The sequence below is a fragment of the Dendrobium catenatum genome, unplaced genomic scaffold, assembly GCF_001605985.2.
Source record: "Dendrobium catenatum unplaced genomic scaffold, ASM160598v2 fragScaff_scaffold_1230, whole genome shotgun sequence".
Classification (NCBI taxonomy): Eukaryota; Viridiplantae; Streptophyta; class Magnoliopsida; order Asparagales; family Orchidaceae; genus Dendrobium; species Dendrobium catenatum.
In genome coordinates, this window is record NW_021319692.1 from 317,114 (window position 1) to 331,877 (window position 14,764).

Here is a 14,764-nt window from a genome sequence, read left to right on the forward strand (position 1 = left end):
CGGACAGCGGATCCGGTTCTGGAATGCCCTATGGGCTTGAGCCGCTCTAGTCTTGACGCGGACAGACCGCAGAGGCGCAGACGACGTCGTCGACGCGGACGCGACGTCGACTCGACAGACTGCAGATGACGCGACAAACCGCAGACGACGCGATGGAATGGACGAATGACACGAACCCGGGTCAAACCGGGTTGATTCCGGGTTTCCGGGTCAACCCGAACCTGACCCAGTTTTACAAACGGGTCGAAATCTCCAACCCGAACCAGACCCGATTCGGGTTCGGGTTGACCCGAACCCAAAATTTTCGGGTCGGGTTCGGGTCGGGTTTTCGGGTCATGTCAAATGTTGACAGCTCTACTCCTTTCCATCAGCAACCCTCCATGCATTGAACCTTATAATCAAAATGTGTATTAGATGTCGCGTTCTTTTTCTTCAAAGAAAATTTATAAGAATCAAATTAAGGCTTAGTTTGGGACGGCTTTCTTACTGCTTCTTAAAACAGCTTTCTAGTTCAAAAATTAAAACTTTTGTACTAGAAAGCTGCTTTAAGAAGCAGTAAGAACGCCATCCCAAACGAAGCCTAAGTCTTTGTTTGGGATGGCCTTTTTAAAGCTTTGTAAAACTGTTTTTTAGTATAAAATCTCTTGAAAGCAAGAAAAAAGAAGTGCCTCCAAAGCTATCCAAAGATAATTTTTGTCACTAATTTTTCACTGCTTTCAAAAAGTTTTTGTACTAAAAAACTACTTTAGAAAATAATAAAAAAATTATCACAAACAAAACTTACGAAGCCTTTGGTGAAAAAATTCATTGAAAATTAATCTAACACCCATCGAAAAAATAACTCATCAAATTCATTAATTTATGTATGTCATGATTACTTTTTGTGAAAGTACATCCGGGAAGAAGCCTACAACTTTTATGAAGTTGTTGTTCAGGAAATAACTTTTTCAAAAGCTACTACTAAAAATTGCTTTCTAGTATGTATGTATATATATATATATATATATATTGAAAGCGATAAAATGGCAGTGACTAAACATAAATTATAGTTGTAGTACGAAAAACAAAATAATAAGAGAATTGTCTCAAACAAAGCCTAATAAATCTTTAGGAATTTGATGCAAAATTATAAAGATTATATTTTTTATGAATTTGATATTTAGCAAGAAAGAATTTGTAAAACAGAAGTAGCAGAATTATGATTTTGTAAATACTTTGATTTAAGAAAAAGTTAATCTGATTGAGATGTCAACAATGAAAAGCTGTCCTGCTGTATTTTTTATTATATTTTATTTATATTTTACTATGAATTAAAACATGTTTCATATCTTATAAATATGATTATTTTATTTTTATGATGATGGCGATGGTCACCTATAATGTTTTATGGTTAAAAGAGAAGCATAAAATTAAATGTTTTGTATATGCAGTGCGCCTAAGTTTTGGTTAAAAATAAAAAAGTTTAGGGTTCGAGAATTTATATATGCAGAGTGTCTAAATTTGTAATTAAATACTCAATAATCCAAGAAAAAATTATAATATATTTTCTTATGATTATGAAATATTAAATGAAATCCAATAATAGATAACTCTTTATCCCTTTTGCTCTCCTGTTCCCTTTGCTTTTAGCATTGTTTTTCATGTTAGGGATATACCTAAACCCTAAAGTTGGATCCCTCTTCGATGGTGTGTCTGCTAGGGTTTCCCTTCGTGAAACCTAGCCGCCGCTTATGAGTTCGCCGGTGTGCTTGCATTTTCATGGCAAATAAGAGGTTGGATCCAGGATTTCTCGAGGGTAAGAACTCTAAATCCTTAAGGGATGTGCTTTCTGGTTCAGTTGAGGGTGGTTTTCCGGAGTGTCGCATGTCTACCATTCATGGTTTGCCGGAGTTATGTTTTTCGGAAGAAGAATTTTTTCATCTTGCTAAACCTTTTGAATTTGCTTTGGTTGGTAAGTTCCCTCTGAAGTGGACGGTTTTGGATTCTATTCGTAGAATTTGTTTTGGAATTTGCTTTGGTTTTTCTGTCACGGTGTTAGACCAATCAAATGTGTTGATTAAGCTTGATAATGATTTGGATTATGGGAGGGTTTTTGCGCACCGTTCTTATTTTGTTTCCGGCTGTTTCATGAAAATCATCAAATGGTCGCCTCTCCTCGACCTGTCGGAGGAGTCGCCGATCGTTCCTGTGTGGGTTTCCTTTCCGGGCTTGCGTCCTCATCTTTTTTCTCCTAAAATTTTATTTGGTTTGGGATCGATTTTTGGGCGACCGATTCAAACTAATAATGTTACGGCTGTGGGATCGCGTCCCTCAATTGCTCGTCTCTTGGTTAAAATCGATATCTCTAAATCTCTTTCGGATTCGATGTAGTTGGGGCCGGAGAAAGTTGGATATGTTCAAAATGCTGTTTTTGAAGGTGTTCCAAGCTTTTGTCAGCATTGTAAGGTTGTGGGTCATAAAAAATCAGAATGCACTAAACTGTTTCCTCATATTTGTACTCCTGTAAATTCGGTTATCCCTCCGGTGGTTGACGGCTTAAAACCTGTAGTGAATCCTCCTGACTCTGTTTTATCTCCTACCCCTAATCTCATCTATAATCCTATTGTTGTAGCTAATACGGGTTTTGGTGAGGAGTTTATTTACCCTGAAACGTTGAATTTTATTGGTGATGGTATTTCGGTGGCGGTTGAGGCTTTACCTATTGTTATTTCGTCCTCTGATGCTGTGGTTTCGCCTTGTTAATGTTGTTGGTGTTGTTTCCACCCCAGGGAATGATCCGGTTGATGTCAATGGTAATGCAGGAGTTTTGTGCAATGGTGGATATGTATCTGGTGAACCGCTTGTGGCTACTGATTTACCAGTTGTGGATGCTGTTGTTAAGGCAGTGTGTGAGGCGGTGGATAATTTAAGCGGAATTTCAAAGAGCTCTAATCATTTTGTTAATGTTCCTGTTCATATGGTGGATACGATTAATTTGTTGAATTCTTTGAATTCTGGATTTGATATGTCGGATCAGGTGGATTGGTTGCATGGATCCTCTGATGGTGAATTTGGTTCCGAGCACTCGGATTGTGATTTCATGTCGCCGGAATTTTGCGGGGGGTCTGACCCTGGGAATGATTTCTCTTTAGTTCTTGTTAATCCTGGCCGTTCGAAAGTTTCTCGTGGTAGGGGCCGTGGGAGGGGTCGTCGTCGCCGTTGATTACTTATTTGTTTCTTGTTTTTTTTTTTTTGCTGGGATTATCGGGTTATGACTCTTTTTCGTCGTCGTTGTCCGATTTGTTTTGGGGCTATGATGTGGCTGGGGCTCGTGCTCTCTTCGATTTGATGGTGGCAACCTTTGGTGCTTATCGTGGTTGGTTGAATACTGGACGCTTTTATCACCTCACTAGATGGTCCGTGCGTGCCGTTGGGCTACTGGAGTCTCGGCCTGATACTGAGCCCACTATCATTGTATTTTATCTATTTATTTATGTTTGGCTTTTTCTTGTTGTAACCGTCTAATTTTATCAATAAATTTGTATTTTTTTAAATATATATATATATATATATATATACATCTATATATATTTTAAATCATTTTTGTTGAATCTCTCCTTAGATAGCCAGTTAAACTTAATGGAGCCATAGATTGCTCCTTTCCATCCATCCAGCCTTTTGGGATTAATTACTAAGGGTCTACTTGGGGAGAGATTATTACGTGCGAAGTTCTGATCGGAAAACCGTTCGGTTTTTGTTAGTGTGCGCAGGAAAAACGTATTTTTTGTTCACCACTACGCATTTAACTCACTTTTGCTGCGCACACTCACAAAAACCAGACGTAGCTTCAGTCCAAACTCTGCACATAATAATATCTTCTATTCGGAACAAGTTTCTAACTACTTTATTTTTAAGACATCAATTATAATTTCATTTAACAACTGTTTTTTTTTTTTCATAACTTTTCAAAATGCTTTTGTGGTTAAAAATTAATTTCTATAACCATATTCAGTTTCCATGCAATTTCTTCTAAAAAGAATATTTGCAAGAATCAAATCAAGAGGCCTTCTAACCAAAAAAATTGAAAATTAAAATAATCAGCACAATGTGTAAAAATAACTAAAGCATAGGAGAAACAATTAAAACTTGCTCATCTCAACAAGTCACGAGTGAAATTCATTTCCGCTCTCCCATGCGTTTCATTCTGGTCACTTCGGTCACTTCTCCCATGCGTTTCATTCTGGGTGTCTCTCCTCGAGTGGCTTAGTGAAGTTCTCCTCCTCTTGTTGTTTCTCTCTTTGCATTGTTTTTAGTTTTATGGAGCATCCATGATTTCGTGATCCTTTTTTTTTATCTTCTTCTCTTTCATTTAATGATGTGCTTTCAGATTCTTCTCCTTCCTCTAGTATTTTTCCTGAACTTAAGGTCTGTTCTCATAAGGGTTTGCCGGCGTTGTGGATTTTCGATGCGAAAATCATGTCGTTGGCTGCTCCGTTCAAATTTGCGCCCTTGTTGGAAAATTTACTGGCCGTAGGCCATCCCTGGAAGTAATTAGGAGTTTCTTTTTTAAGCTTAAGATAAATGGAGAGGTTTGCGTCACTGTTTTGAACCAACGAAATGTTTTGATTAAGTTGCTTAACGACTTGGATTACTGTAGGGATTTTGCTCATAGATCATATTTTGTGAGTAATTGCTATATGAAATTGATTAAATTGTCACCTACTTTGATGTTGAGATTGAATCGACTATTATCCCCATCTGGATATCCTTCCCTAACCTCCGGCCTCATCTATTCGCCCCGCGAATTCTTCTTGGTTTAGGTCTTCTTTTTGGCAAACCCTTGAAAACGGACAATGCGACATCTTTTGGCTCACGTCCATCTGTTGCTCGCATTTTATTTGAATTGGATGTGTCCAAATAGTATCCGGACAAAATTTGGATCGGTCCGGATAGCTCTAGTTATGTTCAATCTATGATTTTTGAAGATTTTCCATACTATTGTTCACATTGTCTTACTCTAGGTCATTCTAAGGTGGGGTGTGTGATTCTTCATCCTAATTTTGAATCTGTTGCTTTGATTAATCCTTCTGTTTTGGCAGAGGTGGTTGTTCGTGGGGTTATGCCAACTATTTCTGTGGTGGGTTTGGAGGGGGTGGACACTATTGCCCAGGCTGCTGTTTCTTCGCCTGCTAGGATTGAATTGCATGTGCCTTCTATTGTGGCTTTTATCCCATGATCCTGTAGATAATGGTGTTACGCATGCCATGGGTGTCCCTCCTTGTGTTTCTGCTGATTTTGTTGCTCCTGTTCTAGTTGAGAATTGTGTGGAGCTTGAAGAGGCTAGTATGGTTAATTTAGTCCAGTTGGACTTTGTTGAGGGTTTGGTGGGAGAGGTCCCTACTGCTCATTTTCCTCGGTTGTGTTTTAGTGAGCCTGGTGCTGTGAAATGTGGCCTTAATTCGAAACCTACTGTTTCTTGTGCGGGTAGGTCTGTCACGAGTGATTTTGTGCCTTCTGTCTCTCCTGTTTCTCCTACTCGTGCCATGGATTTATCTCCATTTGGTACCGATAGTCCTATTACTGTTTCATCCTCTATTAATTTGGCCTCATATGTTCAAGCTGTTGATTCTATTGTTAACCCTACGACGCCTACTGGCCAGGTTCCTGGCTCTTTTGTGGAGTTTCCTGCCAAGTTTATTTCATCTAAGGCTTTCCTTTCTCAGGTGGTTGCTAACTCGGGTGAGAGAGTAAGAATGCAGTTGGATTGGATACATTGTTCGTCTGATTCATCTGATTCTTCTTCTGAGGATAGCGGGGAGGAAGTTCCTGAGGTTAATGTGGCTGGGCATATAGACAGGCCTGTTGTGCATGTTTTCTCTCATGGGAGGGGTAGGTGCGGTAGGAAATGATTTGGGGTTTTGGTGCTGGTGACTTGGGCTTTTGGTCGATTTCCTTTTTCGGGTTCTGGCTGTGTTTTCTTTGGATGGTTTTATTTGGTTGTAGCCATTTTGCTGGAGCTTCGTTTGAGAACCGATGCGATTGTTTGTTTATGGGCAATGATGTGGCTAGGGCTCATTTCCCGGAAGCCGAGGCTCGTGGCAACCTTTGGCGGTGCGTCTGTTTCTCGTGTCTGTTTCGTTCGTTACTGCTGTCACTCCATACTCGATGGCCCGTGCCTTGCTTTCAGGGGCGTTGTTAGCCTCTGCTAACTACTGAGCCCGACAAGTTGATAACCCTGTCATCCTCTGTAACTTTTTTCTTATTGTTTTCCTAGCTGGTTGTACTCTTTATGCTTTGGAATAAATTTTTTTGGGTTAAAAAAATAAATAAATAACTAAAGCATAGGTGCTATACAGCTATTTGAATAATATCATGCTAATTTTTATTTGTGCTCATTTAGCGAATAATTTATTCTGGTATTAGTCATCTTTTCATGAGTGATTGATGAATAAACCTATCAATATAATGTCTTTTTGAAAAAAAAAAATTATATTAACTGAAATGCTGCAATTAAAAAAAAAATATATTTTAAAAATAATTTTCCTTTGACATTTAGAAATCAAAATCTGAAAAAGAAAGAAAGAAAGAAAGATTTCCTTTCTACTAACTCAATCAAAATGAAGTCATATATTCTTTTCTATTTTTTTTTTTCTATTATATTTCAATTTATCAATTAGAGTTTCAAGTTTAAGTAACTGTGTTCTTTCTAACATTATGCATGAAAAGATGTCAAAATTGAACTAAAGATAAGTAAATCGTAGCTAGACCTAATTACAAATCATTTATGATCATTTAATTATTTAATAAGATTAAGTACTTTTATAAATAATCAATTTATTACAAGAAAATTGAAAAATATTTCTGACAAATTTCAACAAATTATTTATAAAAATCCATTAACAAACAATGACATCTAACATAAATTTCATCGACGGATCTTTATTACCTGCTACTTTTCCCTCAATGAGCGTGTCTTAGGTCAAAGTCTAATCAAGCATGAGCACACCATCGCACCATCTCTTTTTTTATTTGCTCTTGTGCCTCTATCTCATTATCCCGATTTCTCGCCCCAACAACCTTCTGTCTACTACCGTCAATTCCAATGTCCTTAGTCATTGCCTCAACTCCTTCATGCTAACACTTATTCTCCCCGGCTACCTCTTCTCCGTCTTGAAAAAAGAAGGCGAATCTAGCCTATGATTTTCTCTTGTATTTTCTTTACAAAGTTTTATTTTTTCACCCTAGCAAAATAAACCATAACATTTTAAATAAAAAATTTAAGGTAGATTTTTTTATAAGAGCTTTTAAAGAAATATATGCTTTTAGAAGAGAAAAATAACTAAAAAATATGTTTTAACCTCATTTTCAAATGAGGCCAATCTTCTCTCTCCTAGGGCACTCTTAACCCCTAGGTTTCCCTACCTAAGTGTAGAATTGCCCTTAGGACTCTTTTTAAGAGAACTCCTAAGGAATTAGCTTTAGCTAGCCCTCCAAAGCCCAAGAACCCCTTAGGGCTTTTACCTACGGATTGGTCCGTGCATGACTGCAGGGTTGGTGCAGGAGGCCTCCATAATTGAGTCTGTTTACAATTCTTATCCTGCTCTGATTGTTTTTGTTGGATTTTGTTGTTTTGTCACATTGGTTGTTGATGTTTTTCTCTTTTTATCTTTTGAATAAAATTGTGTTTTTTGTTTAAAAAAAAGTATTGTCTTATAAGCGCATTTTGATAATTTTATCATTCTTGGTTAAGGGTGTAGACCAAGAACTGGAATGTGTCCAAATGGAATTAAAATAAATTATAAATCATTTAAAGCTAATTACAAGAGCAAATAATTAGGTTTCCGAGTTTGGGCTAACCTTCGAATCTTCTAGGGTTCAAGTTTTCGTAGCTAGCCAATGAAAAATTATTAGGTGCGAAGTGCGCACCATCCGCACAAACACTGGATACCTAACGGTACCCAAAGGTATTGAGTGCGGTTACCGCTAGGTAACCAATGATTGTGCGAACGATTCTCCCCATCCACACTCTATACCTAATAATCCAATGCTTGAGCGGGCGGTTCTCCTAGCCAATATTATATCATTGGATATCCTCCTGAGAAAACACATATAAGTTATTTTAATAATTTTTTAAAATTATTTGCTTTATTTATTAAAAAAATAATAACTAAAACCATAAATCAAATATATTTTCTTAAAAACAATAATGAAAAGTAGAAACAAAAAAGGAGTCTCAAACAGGCAATAAATAAACTAATAAATAAGATTTAGATGAATATATATTATTAGTTTTTTAATAAACAATTTATTTTACTACAAATTAATTTGTTCACTTATTCATACAATAAATACCAATTAATAATATTAAAAAAAAATACAAAACACCAAAAAACCTCAGAACATCAACCACCACCATAGTGTAAGCAGATTATCACAGAGAAATGCCTTCTTCCACTTACCAACAAAATATAGGTTCTGCATTACAGGAAATTCGAAGTAAGCCTCATTTTCAAATTGTCTTATTGCAACAAATATACAGAAATGAACAAAAAATAAAAGGATATGCGGAGACCATAAAGCTTCTTTCTCCTCACAAACGATCACAAGCAGCTCTCTAGTAGTAAATGCATTGATATGACGACTTAGGGGATCCCGAACCGAACTGAACCATTCACCTATCGTCTGTTTGCAGTAGCCGCAAGTCTCCATCCGAACACCAAACAGAAACACATTTTGTGTTTTCTCTCCACTGTGAGCAGTGCGACGTCAATATTGACGTTGCACTATTCAAAACCTGAAAATGGCATTCAATTTGCTGTTCGGTTGGACGCTTGCGACTACTGCAAACCGGAGAATGTCGTTCGGCTGGAGATGGCCTTAGCCATAGGTACAAGCAGTTTTTGACAACTTTATGGCCTTGCTCTTGCTAGAGTCAACTACAAGTTCGCATAACACATGCGTTCGATGCTTTACTCTAACCAGCTTTCCCACCACATTTGCTCGGGTGATCAAATCAAATTCCAAAGTTAATGGAACTGAACCTCCGGTATTGGATAGAGGCAGGCCGGCACCAGCTCCATATAGAGGAACCTTGTCTCCTTTTAGTATTAATGATCTGCTTCTATGACTTTTTCGGGGCTGGTAGTACTTCTCTAACTGCATCAAAGTCATAATTTATTCTATTCATTATGTTTCAAATCACTTGAATAACTGGAACTTGTGGAAAATGATGAAATTACTATCATCCAGTTAGCTAGATTGGTGTCCTCTTTTAATTTTCATCCATTTACCCAACTGAACATTAAGTTTTTCTCCTCTTAACTGAACTAATGATTATTTTTTATATTTTTAATGGAGATTAACTAATATTAGATCATTTTAAGTGCGCGTCATGAATTTATTATGAACTGGGAAGCAATTTAACGAGAATTGAGCAATTCAGTAAACTGTTAGTAAGTCAAACAAAGCAAGAAAAAATTATATAAACGTAAGAGAGGAGATTTCGACCTCAAAAAAGATATCTTGGTTTCCTTAATCTTGCTATGTTCCTCTCACTTATAAATTGGGATATAATTAACGGTCTTAAACGAACACTAGGGATAAGTTATGAAGACTATGAGGAAGAACACTAGGGATAAGTTAGAAAGAGAACTAATGGAAAAGGACAAAAAAGACACTTCCATGTTTTCATTTTTCTTAATCTTTCTGCAATCCATATGTTTTCCTTTACTGAAAAGAAACGGAGTAAACTGTTTAAGCAAAGACAGGACTTCTATTTCATTAGTTGTTCTATTTGGCATTTCAATGTTACTGAAAGCAAAGAAGCATGCGAGGCAAACTTACTTGACCAGTAGCAATCACAATATCCAAGTACTTGAGATTAATGGGGCTAGAAGTGACATGAATACCAAATGTTGATGCTGGATTATGCACATTGATCTTCAGAGAACAGTTCACTGTGACCAGCTTGGTTGGAACTCCAGTGCTATCTAATCCCTCTCCGGGATAAAAGTCATCCATCAACAAGCTCTGTCTCAATAAAAGGATGGTTAAATGTTTGATCCAATAATCATCACAACAAACAGTTTCAAAAGCCATCCATATGCGAATCAAATTATAAACTCAAAAGAAGAAGCAGATATTGATTCCATTCTAATGGTACATAGTGGTTATGCCAGTTTTTAAGTGATACTCAACATTTTAAGCTTATTTTAAACAAACATGAAGTAACATAAGGCAGAAACTGTTCTTTAAACTTATACTTTTGAGAATATAATAGAGACGTCTGATGCAACTAATGCAGCCAATAATTGCCAACTGCTTTGTTCTCAAGATACCAACTTAAAATAATCAACTCGAATAACAAAGAAAGATAATATTAGATAGTAAATCTAACGTTCCCTCTATAGATGATAAATTCAAGGTTTACAGGCGTAGAAGCTAACTCGACAAAGCATCCATGAAAAGTTCATCAATTCATAAAATACTTTGTCAGCAATCCAAAGAAAAAAAACAGTGAATGTAATTCCTCTCAATATCTTCTATGCCTCTATTTAATCCCTCCTACAACTAACATTTAAAATGCCAAAAACTTCAAATGAATTAAAAACTAAAAAGACTTTTCAGCTTATTCATGATAGATTGCAAAATGATGGAATAAATTCCTTGGCAAATGATTCAACCAGACAAGTTCAAGAGGCAAAGAACAAATATTATAATTGATGGTCACCTTCACCACCACATCTGCTTTGTACGGTCGGCTGGCTCCCCAGATAATAAAGCAAAATGTAGTAAACATCAAAACAAATGCAAGGAATGCGAGTGCAAGCTGGCAACGACGAGAGAGGCCATTATCCTCATTAAGATCATCATAAGGACCCTCTTCCTGAATTACAGTGCACTCAGGCCATCCCTTCTCATTCATCCTCTTCTCTCTCACCTTCCGCCCAGAAGAAGAGCGAAAGATCCCAGAAAATCGACTGGAAGAGGAGGTCCTCGACTGCCGGCCGATGGAAGGGTGTGAAGGAGATTCCATAGGGCTATTGTAAACAGGTGTAGCCTGCATAGATGTAGACTTATCTCCATCATGGGAATCCCTTGATGGACTCTGAACATAGTAGACTGGCCTCTTTGGTGACCAGGAAGGGGATGAGGGGGCCAAGCTTGTGACATCTGAATCAGATTTGACATGCATTTTCTCAACCTGCCAATGTCATGCAATGAATAACAATAACAAAAGTTGGAAATGGACCAATTGCTTGTTCAAACCATAAATACGTAGGAAAAAGCAAAGAAATCTGAATTAATTTATAAAAATCAATTTATAACAACAAGTGGTAACGCACTACTTCATGCATTAGAAGCTTAACAATAGCTCCGCTTCATCAGTCACTTCCAGCACACTAAAACAGTAAACCCTAGGATTTACAGGAAAGTCGATCAAGGGTAGCAATTTTCTTCCTTCTAATTTTCTTTTCAAAACAAAAAGTGCAATGGTCAAAATCAAAAACCAAGGAAAGGTTTTTTTTTTAAGGATTTTTAAAGCTATGATTTGGGGAAAAGGTATGAAAAAGATGATGGAAAACTGGAAATTCTAAATGGACGCAATGAAATTGAAAAATTTTCAGCTTTTCAACTTCTTGCTTAAAAAAAACGGCTTAAGAACACGATTTATCCATTTATTTTCTATGAAATTGAAGGAGACAAGCAGATGAAGATATACCTAGAGTGTACTCGCTTGAAGACCTTCAAATTCCAATGGCCTGACTTCAGATCCTTGGAATTACCTTCACTCCGAGAAGAACGTAGAGGTCTTCAGCTGAAAATCGAACTTCTCTCCATCAATTCTCTCTCTAACGCTCGCTTGCTGCCACTTACTGGAGTAAGGAGATCACAGCCTGAGCTTTTGTAACGGCGCCACTGTAGAGAGAGAAAGTGGTGGTTATTTATAAAACGAGCGGCTCGCAGATTAAAGCACAGACACGGAGTTAGAGTGTCGGCAGAGGACAATTATCTTTTGTCCCCCCGCCACTTTATTGTTTTTGCACAAGCATGAAAAAAATTATTACAACTTTATCATAAAATTTTTTATGTATTTATATTTTAATATTTAAAATTTTAATATAATTTTAAAATTATATAAATAATATCATAAACATTAATTTTTAAATAAAAATATTTCTTAAAGGTATAATTTTTACAATTAAAATATTAAAATTACAAATAAATATAAAATTTTAAAGATTAGATATATAAATATATAAATATTTGATGGTTTGTATGTAAATCCTTAAAAAAAAACTCTCATACTCACTTAAATTTTTTTAGAGAAAAAATATCAATATTCTTATACATTTTTAACTAAATTATGATTTATTTTACTATAAATATTTATAAAATCAGATGTTAATTTATTACCAGTTCTACTTACATATTTTTTTATGATGGTTAATTTCATGATCTTGCAGACATTAATGAAAATTTCTTATAGAGATTTTATTTATATTTAATAGAAAAAATTTGTTTAAGAATACTCTAACACTAACTTTTTTATAAAAAAATTTCCTATTTAATTATTTAGTTATATTCTTTTTATATTTATTGAATTATTTAATTTCTTTTCTTATTTTAAAAATGATGTATGAAATTAGGAATTTATCTAATAAAATTAATATCGTTATGATATGAAATAGAATATTTTTCCAAAGTTAATTTACATGAGGTTGGTTGTAAGGTTGGGTATTAAAACTTTGTGATGCACTCGGTTCTAGAAGCATCGGTTGATTATTTCTTGTCATAAATATATAATGGAAGGTTGGCAATGTTGTACTACTAACATTATAAAATAATAATTTAAAAATGCTTTAGAATATGCCTTAAAATAAGACAAACTACTATAATTATTTTAACCATAGTTGTTGGTGTATGATTAATCATTGATATGAGTAAAAAAAGATTAGTAATGCCTTGGAGAGTTTATTTAAGTAGATGTTACTCGCAATAGAATATTATATTATCAATAAATATCAACTATTTGATGGAATAATATGTCGCGACCCATGACCCCGAGTTTAAAATTTTGATGATGACAAATAATGTCGCCTAAACTACTCTTTATTGAATATCATTTATTGTTTGCTATTGTCCGTGAGTACTAACATTTTTTTTTAATTAAACATAAGAACAAGAAATAACATTAAAAAGAAAAATGTTAGTACGAAATAAAAGGAAATGTATTATATTTAACATAAGAGCAAACAAACTACAATATAAGGAAAATTACAACAACCTTCTTCCCCTTTTGACAATATCAAAAAGACGAGCAAACACTAAGAAAGAAAAGTACAACACATACACTTCAAAGGGAAGGATCTTCTTGGGATTAAGAATGTGTATGGCATTTTTCTTTTTAGTATTTTTTCTTATTCTTATGTTTAATTTAAGAAAAACAAAAAAATGTCGTTCAAACTTGCTTACAACAAACATTATTTGACATCATCAAAAAGGGGGAGATTGTTGCAACCCATGACCGCGAGTTTGATATTTTGATGATGACAAATAATTTCACCTGAACTACTCTTCATTGAATATCATTTATTGTTTGCTATTGTCCATGAGTACTAACATTTCAGGAAGATCACAAGCCACTCAGGACAACGGGAAGACTCAAGACTAGTTAGATTAGGAGTTTGTGTCTGACAATGTAATTTATTATTTATTTTATTTTTTATTTCTTGAGTTTGGCCACATAATGCAGGTGAGTCTGAGCAATCATGCACACACACAGGGGGAGAGGGTTTTTAAAAGTAAAAAATATAGTTTTTCATTATTTGTTAATCGTATTGTACGAAGTTATGTCGTACTGTATGATATTATATTATAAACGTGTTCTGTGAACAAATTATACGGTATGAATACTATCGTATGGTACGATGTGTTTCAAATCCAAAATCTTAGCCCTCACATTAACTTAAGTAAGTTATTCTGCGCCATTCATAGTGTACGAAGACCTTCGTACTGTACGCCCTATTTTAAATACTTACTTAATTTAATTCGTGATTAGTGCAAGAAATCAAGGCTTAATTACAAATTAAAAATCATACTGTACGAACACATTCGTACAATACGATGAACAGAGACGAATTCAGATCGTCCCGGAGATCGTCCTAGACGATCCCTTGTTTTTGTCTCATCGTACTGTACAATATCTATTGTACCATACGATGAACAGAGACGACATTTGATCGTCCCAGAATTTGTCCTGGACGATGCCTTGATTTTCACCATTCGTACTAAACGATGTGTATCGTACCATACAATGAACACAGACAACATTTGATCGTCCCGGCTATCGTCCTGTACGAGCAGTAGTGTTGAGGATCGTACTGTACGATTTATTATCGTACCATATGATTAGATTTTTAACTGTTTGTACAACTTCGTACCAGGATGAAGCATGTTTATACATGTCGTACTGTACGATGATAAATCGTACTGTACGATTATAACAGCTACTTTAAAAATTTCAGGGATTTTGGAGCCCGTTTTATGTGTCAAAATTGTTATGTTTTGAGAGAGAGACAGAGGAGGAAAATGTGATTGTTGACCTCATTTTTGTATGAGGTCACTCGGGCCAATCCTGACCCTAGATCCATCCAGATTCCAGATCAATCCTGATCCCAAGCCAATCCATATCTAAATTTAATTCAAGCCTTAATGAAAATCCAAAATCCAACCCAGTTCAGAACTCAGACTCCAGTTCAGGTATTGATCCTACCTGTGAGTT

At 35.6% G+C, this 14,764-nt stretch overlaps 1 protein-coding gene across 1 annotated transcript; it reads right to left on the reverse strand.

The window, feature by feature from the left end:
• Positions 1–8,407: 8,407 nt before the first annotated feature.
• On the reverse strand, positions 8,408–11,926 carry LOC110096564. Its single transcript, XM_020822583.2, has 4 exons — positions 11,702–11,926; positions 10,709–11,182; positions 9,823–10,008; positions 8,408–9,135 (listed from the first exon to the last, which is right to left on the reverse strand). Exons 2-4 carry the CDS (start codon positions 11,171–11,173, stop codon positions 8,857–8,859), a joined length of 930 nt encoding a protein of 309 aa, XP_020678242.1. The 5' UTR covers positions 11,174–11,182; positions 11,702–11,926; the 3' UTR covers positions 8,408–8,856.
• Between the last annotated feature and the right edge of the window lie 2,838 nt (positions 11,927–14,764).